This window comes from Cetorhinus maximus, chromosome 1, assembly GCF_964194155.1.
Source record: "Cetorhinus maximus chromosome 1, sCetMax3.hap1.1, whole genome shotgun sequence".
NCBI classification, from domain to species: Eukaryota; Metazoa; Chordata; class Chondrichthyes; order Lamniformes; family Cetorhinidae; genus Cetorhinus; species Cetorhinus maximus.
In genome coordinates, this window is record NC_135879.1 from 217,939,394 (window position 1) to 217,951,468 (window position 12,075).

Below are 12,075 nucleotides of genomic sequence, written 5' to 3' on the forward strand. Positions count from 1 at the left end.
ATTTTTCAAATGCTTAGCAATTTGAGGAACCATAGAATCACAGAATTGTTAAAGCACAGAAAAAGGCCATTTGGCCCATTGTGCCTGCACCAGCTCTCCAAATGAGCAATTCACCTAGTGCCATTCTCCTGCCTTCTCCTCGTAACCCTGCACATTGTTTCTTTTCAAATAATCACTTAATTCCCTCTTGAATGCCTCGATTGAACTGCCGCTGTGGTGTAGTGTGGTACTCTCAGGCAGTGCATTCTAAACCCTAATCATTCACTGTGAAAAGTTTTTTCTCATATCGCTTTTGCTTCTCTTGCCAAGTACTTTAAATCTGCGCCCTCTCATTCTTGATCTTTTCACGAATGGTAACAATTTCTCCCTATCTGCTCTGTCCAGACCCCTCATGATTCTGTCAAATCTTCTCTCAACCTTCTTTTCTCCAAGGAAAACAGTCCTAACTTCTCCAACCTATTTTCATAACTGAAGTTCCTCATCCCTGGAACCATTCTTGTAGACCTTGTCTGCAGTCTCTCCAGTGCCTTCACATCCTTCCTAAAATGCAACGCCCAGAACTATACGCAATACCGCAGCTGAGATCTAACTAGTGTCTTATACAAGCTCAACATAACCTCCTGGTCCATGTACCCTATGCCCTATTAATAAAGCCCAATATACTGTATGCTTTTCTTCCCCACTGATGCTGCCAGACGTGCTGAGTTTTTCCAGGCAATTCTGTTTTTATACTGTATGCTTTGTTAACTGCTGTCTCAACCTGTCCTGCCATTTTTATGCACATGTACACCCAAGTCCTAAAAGGACTGCTGCATCCCCTTTAGAGTAGTACCCTTTATTTTATACTGTCTGACCATGTTCTTCCTACCAAAATGTACCACCTCACATTTCTTCACGTTGAACTACATCTGCCACCTATCCTCCCATTTCACCAACTTGTCTGTGTCCTTTTGAAGTTCTAAACTGTCTGCCTCACAGTTTACAATGCTTCCAAGTTCTGTATCAAACACAAATTTTGAAGTTGTTCCCTGCACACCAAGGCCTAGATCATTAATATATATCAGGCAAAGCAAGGGCCCCAATACCAACTCCTGGGGAACTCCACTACAAACCTTCCTCCAGCATGAAGAACATCCATGAACCATTACTCTCTTGTTTCCTGTGACTCACCCGATTTTGTATCCATGTTGCTAGTATCCCTTTTATTCTGTGAGCTATAATCTTTGTTCAAAAGTCTGTTGTGTGGCACTGTATCAAGTCTTTTGCAAGTCCATGTACACCACATCAACAGCATTGCCCTCATCAACCCTCTGTTACCTCTTCAAAAAACTCCAAAAAGTTAGTTAAACACGATTTCCCTTAAGGGAAATTTGTCCATGTGACTAGTAATTCTGTCCCGAATTTTTAGTTTCTAGAAATTTCCCCACCACCTAAATACCAATTAGTATTGCAGACATTAACGAATGAACTTTTGATGGATTTAAATGACCTTTCCGTACAAATCCAATGTAATGTTCTATTTGAAGTGAGCATGTTAACACTTGAATTTAAATGTTGGACAAAGGAATATTAGACAAATACATAAATGGCTGTCAATTAAAATCAGTAACAATTTCTAGGTTTGAAATGATTACTATAGTAAGAAACCATAGATCATGGTGTATAAGTCGACCTTTGAAGTCTTGAAAAATCCTTCAAAAATGCGGGTCGACTTATACGCCGAGTATAAAATGTGAACCACTGGTGTTGGTGTAGGTGGTTGCCATTTTAAAATGCGAAAAAAACCCCACTGGTAATTCAGATTAAATCAATGCAATAGGTTTTATTGAACAAATTAATTCTACAAGCATATCAAATTTTTGCATCAAAGTCTTTTGGTAGTCCCTGAGAAATCTGTCTTCTGCCTCAACACTAGACACTTTCAACAGTAGACAACTAGCTGTTGCTTGAAATCTTTGCTGGATTCAGGGTTTGACTTGGCCCACTTGAGTACGTATATATGCATTGCAATTCTGGTGACCATGTAACCCATTCTGATGATTTGAGGACCCATTCGGATACAGCCTTAAGATCAGGCCAGTGGCTGGTCTTTGTTCTCGTGGCGCATTTGGTTTTGGGTATCATCTTCAGGGCAGATTCCTCCTTCTATTCCCACACCAGTTTTTCACTAACACTGAATTTCCCCTCTGCAGCATAGTTATTTGATGAGTTAGCAAATGTTACAACTTTTAGCTTGAAACCAGCTTTGCCCTTCATTCTTTTTGCCAGAGGATCAATTTTTGTTCGTTGTTCGATGTGCGTGGTCTGCTCTATGTGGGAATGTCTTAAGCTCGCGCGCATCACCTTGGCAACAGGGCCCATATCGCCTGCTTGATCCCATTGCTGAATTATATAGTGAGTAAACATGCATTTTTGAGGTGAAACATTGAGGCCAGCTCCTAATGCTAGCATAGCATTTCTTAGCAGAAAAGTGAGGGTTGACTTCTATGCTGAATGTAGGCCTAAACATGTTTTATATGTTGCAATCTACGGCATGCTGTGAACTTAATTATTGACAGGGTTAGGAAGCATGCAGTGTTACCAAATTGGGAAGAGAATTATTCCACATTCCGGCTAGTAGAAATCCCCATCTACCCACCTGTCCATTGGATAGCCTTGGGGCATTTCGAATCCCAATTATGGAGATTAAGCAAATTCTGTTTTTGAAACCCATTGGGGTTCATTTCAGTACATTATTTGCATAGCATGATGAGAAGAATAATTTTGGGCAGGAGAAGTCTGAGATTTATAAATTTTTGTTAACAGAAGGTATTAAAGGATATAGGACAAATGTGAGTATATAGAATTAGATCGCAGATCAGCAATGAAGCTGGAACAGGCTTGAGGGACTAAATGGCCTACTCCTGTTCCTGTGTTCGTAAGCTGCCAAGGCTTACTCTCTGGGCTTATCTCTGTGAGCCTCTTTCCCTCTCTACCTCTCTTTTCTTTAAGATGCTTCTTACAATCTACATATGCTTTGGCATGTTTTACTACATTAGAGCTACAATAACAAGTTACTGTTGTTGAATATGTTGGTTTGATAGAAAATAAGGCAGCTTCATGATTCATAGCAAGTTTTGACTTGCCAAGTGTTTGTTTGGTGCTGCTTCAGAGAGAGATTGAAGAAATAAATATTCAGAAGACATGAGTATCTGGTCTAGACTGTAAAGGGATGCAAACAGTACAAGTAGATATAGAGCAATGAGTCAAAAGGAGTGATGATGTCACTGAACCCAGCAAGGCAACTACAGCAGATCTGAATTTGTAACGCAAAGAGTTGTGACAATTTATAGAAAGTGGCTCCAAACAGAGGGAGGCAAAAATTACTCTAGACTTTAGAAATATGGAAAATGGATTTTTAACTGTCCGAAAGCTTTGTAGAGAATAGCCTTGGGGCTGTTTGGGAGTAGGCTATTCAGCTCCTTAAGCCTGTTCTGCCATTCAGTTAGATCATGGTGGATCTGTAACTCAACTCTAGTTACCTGCCGTTAAAAGCAAAAAACTGCGGATGCTGGAAATCTAAAACAAAAACAAAATTATCTGGAAAAACTCAGCAGGTCTGGCAGCATCTGCGGAGAGGAGCACAGTTAACGTTTCGAGTCCGAATGACCCTTCAACAGAATTAAGTAAAAATAGAAGAGAGGCGAAATATAAGCTGCTTTAGGGGGGGTTGGGACAAGGAGAGCTGGATAGAGGGCCACAAGGAGTTGATTTGAAACTGTCCAAACTCATTTATACATAGCTCTGTTACAGCCAGCACAGAGTAGAGTATTTTGCTTTGTCAGTTTCTGCTGCATTTTGGCTAAATGGATAATGTGCTAGCCTGTATTATCCAAAAAAGAGAGAGATTTGTATCTATATAGCAACTTTCACAAGTTCGTGATGTCCCAAAGTGCCTTACAGGCAATAAAGTACTTTTTGAAATGTGTAACTGATATAATGTAGGAAATGTGGCAGTCAATTTGCACACAGCAAAATTCTATGAACAGTAATGCAATAAATGACCATATCATAAGCTTGTTATGGACAAAGAAATAGATAAGTTGCAAAAAAATGTTTTGGATTGGGGGAGAGCGGATTTTAGTAAAATAAGGCAAGATCTGGCCAAGGTAGATTGGGAACCGCTACTTGTGGGAAATCTACAGAGGAGCAGTGGCGGGCTTTTAAAAAGGAAATGGGGAGGGTACAGGCTCAACATGTTCCCTCTAGGGTGATAGGAAAGAGTAACAAGCCCAGAGAACCATGGATGACCAGAGATATTCAGGATACGATGAGAAGGAAAAGAGAGGTTTTTGTCAGGTACAAAGGAAGCAAATCAGCAGAGGCATTGGTGGAGTACAGAAAGTGCAGGGTGGAGCTTAAGAAAGCAGTTAGGAGAGCAAAGAGGGGATCACAGAATCACAATGCAGAAGAGGCCCTTCGGCCCATCGAGTCTGCACCGACACGTGAGAAACACCTGACCTACCTACCTAATCCCATTAACCAGCATTTGGCCCATAGCCTTGAATGTTATGACGTGCCAAGTGCTCATCCAGATGCTTTTGGTAAATGGGATTAGGTAGGTAGGTCAGGTGTTTCTCAAGTGCCTGTGCAGACTCGATGGGCCAAAGGGCCTCTCTGCACTGTGTGATTCTGTGATCGTGCAGTTTAATGGTGTTGAGGGATGAATATTGGCCAGAGGAAGAGCTCCCTTGCTCTTATTTGAATTTTCTTTGGGATATTCTAGTACATTAATGGAATTGCAAATGGAATGTTGGTCTTTATTCCAAGAGGAATGGAATATAAAAGTAGGGAATTTATACTGCAGCTGTACAGGGTGTTGGTGAGGCCACACCAAGAGTACAGCTTTTTTGCCTTATTTGAAAAAGGATATAATTGCATTGGAAACATTCAAAGAAGGTTCACTTGACTCATTCCTGGGATGAATGGCTTATCCTATGTAGAAAGGTTGAACAGGTTTAGGTTAATCGTGGAAAAGGACAGACAACAATCCAGAGCAGGGGTAATTAATTGGGGGAAAGCCAACTTCGATGGGATGAAAATGCATCTGAGTTGAGTGAGTTGGAATCAAATGTTGGCAACAAAGATGGTAGCTGAACAATGGGCCACCTTCAAAGAAAAAGTATTGCGGGCAATGTCAAGGTATATTCCCTTGAAGGGAAAAAGTAGGAGAAATAAATCCAGAGCACCCTGGATGATGAAAGAGATAGAGGTAAAGATGAAAAGGTTAATGCGCATATACACCCTTGTTCAATAAGGGGTGCAAGGATAAAGCTGACAACTACAGGCCAGTCAGTTTGACCTCAGTGGTGGGGAAACTTCTGGAAGTTTGGGACAAAATCAATAGTCACTTAGACAAGTGCAGCATAATTAAGAAAAGCCAGCATGGATTCATCAACAGAAAATCATATTTAACTGAGCTGCTGGAGTTTTTTGAGGAGGTACCAGAGAAGGTTGATAAGGGAAACGCTGTTGATGTGGTGTATATGGATTTTCAAAAGGCATTTGATACAGTGCCACACAACAGACTTGTGAGCAAAATTCTAGGTCATGGAATGAAAAGGAAAGTAGGCACTCGAATAAGAAATTGGCTGAGTAACAGGAAGCGGAATAGTGATAAATGCTTGTTTCTCAGATTGGAGGAAGGTTTGTAGTGGACTTCCTCAGGGGACAGTGTTGGGACCCTTGCTCTTCCTGATATATATTAATGACCTAGACTATGGTGTTCAGGGCATGATTTCAAAATTTGCAGATGACACGAAGATTGAAAATATTGGGGATGGCCTTGAACTTCAAAAGGACATAGACATGTTGGTCGATTGGGCAGACAAGTGGCAGATGAAGTTCAATGCAGGGAAGTGTGAGGTGATTTATTTTGGCAGGAAAGAGATGGCGAGAGAGTACAAAATAAAGAGAGCCTCTAAAGGATGTGCAGGAACAGAGGGACCTCAGTGTATATGTATAGGTCATTGAAGATGGCAGGGCATGTTGAGAGAGCAGTTAATAAAGCACATAGTATGTTAGACTTTATTAATAGGGGTGTTGAGTACAAGAGTAAGGAGGTCATGTTGAACTTGTATAAGACTAGTTAGGCTTCATCTGGAGTACTGCGTCCAGTTCTGGGCACCATACTTGAGGAAGGATGTGAAGGCATTGGAGAGAGTACAGAGGAGATTCACAAGAATAATTCCCAGGATGAAGAACTATGTGGATAGATTGGCGAGGTTGGGACTGTTTTCCTTGGAGAAAAGAAGGCTGGGAGGAGACTTGATAGAGGCATTCAAGATCCTGAGGGGTTTGGACAGGGTAAATAGTGATAAACTGTTTACAAAGAACAAGAACAAAGAAAAGTACAGCACAGGAACAGGCCCTTCGGCCCTCCAAGCCTGCGCCGATCATATTGCCCGTCAACTAAAACATTTTGCACTTCCGGGGTCTGTATCCCTCTATTCCCATCCTATTCATGTATTGTCAAGCTGCCTCTTAAACACCACTATTGTACCTGCTTCCACCACCTCTGGCACCGAATTCCAGACACTCACTACCCTCTGCGTAAAAAACTTGCCCTGCACATCTCTTCTATAGTTTTATCCTCTCACCTTAAATCTATGACCCCTAGTAATTGACTCTTCCATCCTGGGAAAAAGCTTCTGACTATCTATTACGCTCAAGAGAACATCAAGAACTAGAGGGCAAAAGGAGCAAATGTGATGTGAGGAAAATTTTTTCACACAGGGGGTGGTTGGAGTCTGGAACAAACTTCCTGAGAGGGTGGTGGAGGCAGGCTTGATCGAGGTATTCAAAAGGGAATTGGATTGCTACCTGAAAAGAGGAAATGTGCAAGGTTACAGGGATAATACAGGGGAGTGGGACTAGGTGGATTGCTCCTTCAGAGAGCCAGTGCATACTTGATGGGCTGAATGGCCTCTTGCACTGTAAAGATACTGTGACACTACTGTGAGTTGGGCCTTTACCCATCGGAGTTTAGAAGAATGACATGTAAGATCCTGAGGGGACTTGATAGGGTGGACACCAGGAGGATGTTTCCTCTTGTGGGGACACAGTTTAAAAATAAAAGGTCTCCTTTTTAAGATGGATATGAGAATTTTTTTTTCCCTCAGTGGTTGTTAGTCTGTGGAATTCTCTTCCCCAGAAAACAGTGGAGGCTGGGCCATTGGCTGAGTTAGATAGATTATTGATAGACGAGGGAGTTGAGGATTGTGGTGGACAGATAGGAAAATGGAGTTGAGACCACAGTCATATCAACCATGACCTTGTTGAATGGCGGACAAGCTCAAAGGGCCAAATGGCCTATTCCTATTCCTAAGCCTTATTTTCCTATGTTAAAAATACTATGTAAATGTAGGTTTTGTTGAATAGTGCCATGTGATCTTTTACATCTATCTGAAAGGGCAGATGGGACATTGGTTTAACGTCCTGTCTGAAGATGCACCTTCAACAGTGTACTACATTATTGCACCTCCCCTTTGACCTTGATGGCATTAAGGTATTGATTTCCTTTTTCTGTACTATGGTACAAGAGGTTTAACAATTATGGTGTTACTGACGGCCTGCAAACCTAATTTGAAACTTTATGTGCAACGTATAAAATTTTCAACATACCTAAAAATGCAATTGTTAGATCTAACCTATTTACTTGTACCTTAAACTTAACACCTCTATCCTTTTCATGTTTTAAACCCCTCAGACAACCGGACTCCTATTAAACTCTGCCTGGCTTAATTAAATTGCACGTGCGCACATGCACACACGGACACTCAGTCTTCTTTACAGAATATCACAATATTCCCCAAAAATATTTTTTTTTAAATCCATTCTCACACTTTTAGACTTAGCTTTTTTTTTAACCTTCCCATGCAGTGAAAACTGACACAACAGTATAACACTCTACTCTTTGCTGGCTCTAACAGGGTGATGTGAAATGAGTTTGAGTATTCTCAACTCGGTTAAGTGAAGCCCTTGGATATTTTACTACATTAAAGGCACTAATATACATTCAAGTTGTTGTTATTTTACTTGTAATGTTGAAATATCCTCCATTTTCTTTCTATTTTGCATTTTCAGGGAGCTGGTAAAGAACGTTTATGGTTGAATTCTGGCATCTTCACAATTGGGAGAATGTCTCAAGCTTCTGGAGGTTTCCTGCTTCCATTGGGCCCTTTGATGGGACAAAAAAGGGTTTCTCCAGCTGAAACAGAGAGCAAAGAAATCAAAGGCTTCTCAGAGTCAAGTAAGGAACCACAGTACAAAGTTTTTGCCTTATTGATTGCCCTTCAGAAGAGCTTGAGAATTTTGACTGAATTTCTCAAAAGTCATTTATACTGTTTTTATTTTTTTATTCTTCCATGGGATGTGGGCATCACTAGCAAAGCCAGAATTTGTTCCCCATCCCTAATTGCCCTTGAGCTGAGTGGCTTGCTCGGCCATTTTTGGAAGGCAGTTAAGAGTCAACCAAAGTGCTGTTGGTCTGGAGTCATAGGCCAGACCAGTTAAGGATGGCAGATTTCCTAACCTAAAGGATATTAGTGAACCAGTTGGGTTTTTACAACATTCAATAATGGTTTCATGGTCACTATTATTGGGACTACCTTTTAATTACAGATTTATTAATTGAATTTAAATTCCACCAACTGCTGTGGAGGGATTTGAACCCGTGTCCCCAGAGCATTAGCCTGGACCTCTGGATCACTAGCCTAGCGACATTACCACTATGCCACCACCTCCCCAATTCAGTTTACTCACCTAGCTAATGTTTTCTCTCTCTCAAAATTTCACACACCGCTACAGGTCAAGCACCTTTTATCCGAAACCCACAGGGCTGATTGCACTTTGGATTTCAGGTAATTTTGGTTTTCGGATACCGCATATAAACTTGCGTTGCAATAGCCTAAGCTTAGGCTAGCTATATTATAAAGTAAATTAAATGGCTGGAAAATTAAGATATATCACTGAATAATAAATACACAGTACCTGTAATTTTCTTTTTAACATGTTCACAAGAATCGCAAGGTAAACAATGCAGACGAACAACTAGATTTCCCATGCTGAAAGTTGATGAGGTTCAAAAAAAGTGCGATTTTTGGATGTTTTCATTTTTCGGATTTACGGATAAAGGATATTCTACTTGTAGAAGTAAACCGAGGCAGAAATTATACAGTGCGCTGTGCAGGTTCCAACTCAAGCACTCTGTTCACTTCTGGTTTTTAACATAATAAGCAAGTAGAAAAACTTTGTACCCCAGCTGAGTATCCTTATACCCTTTTAGATCATGCCTTCATCAACTTGCCTTTAAAAATCCATCTAACTGGCTGAGTCTCCTCAATAAGCTCACATTCCTCCTCGCGTTCAGTAATTTCATCCAATACTTACACACTCAAGCAGTTTACAAATAACTGAAGTAAGGCATTCAGCCCTATAATTTGCTGCTTTATCGCTGTCTCTTTTTCTTTTTGAAGATGATCTCACATTTGCCACCCTCCAAACCTCTACAATTTTCCTTGCCAAGAATTTTAGAAAATTATAGCCAGGCTTCTTCTGTAGCTTCCCTTAACATAATCAAGACTTGTTGGCATTCATCTGATTATCTTAAGTTTCAATAGACTTCACTTTCTGTTCTACACCTATTTCTCCTATGTAAAAATTGAAAGTACATAGTTTGTATTCTATCATGCTTTATTCTACCATGCTTTCGCCTCAATACAATGGCAACTCTCACACAAATGCAACCTTGCAACGTGCATCTTTCAGATGAGATGTTAAACCCAGGCTTTATTTCCATCCCACAACAAATCCCACACCACTATTTCAAGAAGAGCAGGAGTGTTCTTCCTGGTGTCCTGGCTAATATGTTACCCTGAACCAATACCAATAAAACAATGAGATGGTAATTTATTAGGGGGAGGGTGATAAGGCAGAGGTCATGGTACATGTTGGTACCAATGACATAGGTAGAAAGAGGGATGAGGTCTTGCATCAAGAATTCAGGGAGTTAGGCAGTAGACTAAAAAGCGAGACCTCATGGGTTGTAATCTCTGGATTACTCCCAGTGCCACTTGCTAGCGAGCTCAGAAATAGGAGAATAGCACAGATGAATATGTGGCTTAAGAGTTGGTGCAGGAGGGAGAGTTTTAGATTCCTGGATCACTGGGACCGTTTCTGGGGATGATGGGACCTGTACAAGCGGGATGGTCTACATCTAAATGAGAGCGGGACTAACATCCTTGCGGGTGGGTTTGCTAGTGCTGTTGGGAAGAATTTAAACTAATTCGGCAGGGGGAGGGGACACAGAATGTTAGCAGAATAGGGACACGTCATAATACAGTAAAACAATCAAGTCAGAGGGAGTACAGCTGCAATAAGCTTCAACAGAGTAAGGCAAGGCTGTATGTCCTCTACTTTAATGCCAGGAGTATTACAGGTAAAACGGATGAGTTAAGGGTGAGGATTGACATGTGGAATTGTGATATAGTAGCCATCACTGAGACGTGGTTGAGAGAAGGACAGGATTGGCAGCTCAACATTCCGGGATATAGAATCTTCAGGCGAGACTGGGGAGGGGGTAAAAGAGGAGGAGGCATTGCATTATTAGTTAAGGAGTCCGTTACTGCAGTAAGGAGAGATGATATCTTGGAGGGGGCATCGAATGATGCTTTGTGGGTAGAGCTTAGGAATAAAAAAGGAGCAACCACATTATTAGGTGTTTATTATAGACCCCCAGATAGTCAGCGGGAAATTGAGGAGCAAATATGTGCACAATTTGTGGAGGTGTGTAAAAACAATAACAATAGGGTAATTATATTAGGTGATTTCAACTTTCCCAACATTAATTGGGATAGACAGTGTTAAGGGCTTGGATGGAGTGGATTTCTTGAAATGTGTACAGGAGAACTTTTTAGGTCGATGTGTAGAGGGTCCAACAAGGGACGGTGCAATGCTGGACCTAATTCTGGGGAATGAAGTCGGACAGGTGGCTGAGGTGGTGGTGGGCGAGCATTTTAGTGATAGCGACCACAACATGGTACAGTTTAAGTTTGTTATGGACAAAGAAATTGACAAGTTGCAAAAAAATGTTTTGGATTGTGGGAAAGTGGATTTTAGTAAAATAAGGCAGGATCTGGCCAAGGGAGACTGGGAACAGTTACTTGTGGGAAAATCTACAGAGGAACAGTGGGGGTGTTCGAAAAGGAAATGGGGAGGGTACAGGCTCAACATGTTCCCTCTAGGGTGATAGGAAGGAGTAACAAGCCCAGAGAACCATGGATGACCAGAGATATTCAGGTTACGATGAGAAGGAAAAGAGAGGCTTTTAGCAGGTACAAGGAAAGCAAATCAGCAGAGGCATTAGTGGATTACAGACAGTGCAGGGTGGAGCTTAAGAAAGCAATTAGGAGAGCAAACAGGGGATATGAGAAAGCTCTGGCTGATAAAAGTAGGGAAAATCCCGAGATATTCCATAAGTATATCAATGGGAAGAGGATAACCAGGGAAAGAGTATGGCCCATAAGGGACCAAGGGGGCAATCTGTGGGTGGAGCCAGAAGACATCGCTAGAGTGTTGAATGAATACTTCACGTCCGTCTTCACCCAAGAGTATGAGGATGAAGGTATCGAACTTGGGGAGAGAGACCGCAAGGTTCTTAAGCAAATTGATATAGAGAGTGACAAGGTGTTGGCAGGCTTAAAACTGGACAAATCTCCAGATCCGAATGATTTGTGTCCCAGACTGCTGAGGGAGGCAAGGGAGGAAATCGCGGGGGCTCTGACCCAAACTTTTAATTCCTCTCTGGCCATGGGGGAGGTGCCAGAGGACTGGAGAACAGCTAATGTGGTTCCGCTATTTAAGAAGGGTTGGAGAGATAAGCCAGGGAACTACAGGCCAGTGAGTCTCACGTCAGTGGTAGGGAAACTATTGGAGAAATTTCTGAAGGAGAGTATCTGTCTCCACTTGGAGAGGCAAGATTTGATCAGGGATAGTCAGCATGGCTTTGTCAGAGGGAGGCCATGCCTAACAAATTTG

The 12,075-nt window shown here is 41.6% G+C and overlaps 1 protein-coding gene across 3 annotated transcripts in view; it reads left to right on the top strand.

The window, feature by feature from the left end:
* Positions 1-12,075, top strand: part of ccdc142 (coiled-coil domain containing 142) — a 220,478-nt gene that overhangs the window by 4,820 nt on the left and 203,583 nt on the right. For 2 of the 3 annotated variants that reach the window (XM_078553385.1, XM_078553404.1), the window contains exon 2: positions 8,125-8,290. In XM_078553385.1, coding sequence (XP_078409511.1) covers positions 8,179-8,290 — 112 coding nt within the window. In that variant the 5' untranslated portion in view covers positions 8,125-8,178. The remainder of the gene's footprint in view (positions 1-8,124; positions 8,291-12,075) is intronic. The other variant, XM_078553394.1, reaches the window with a different exon arrangement.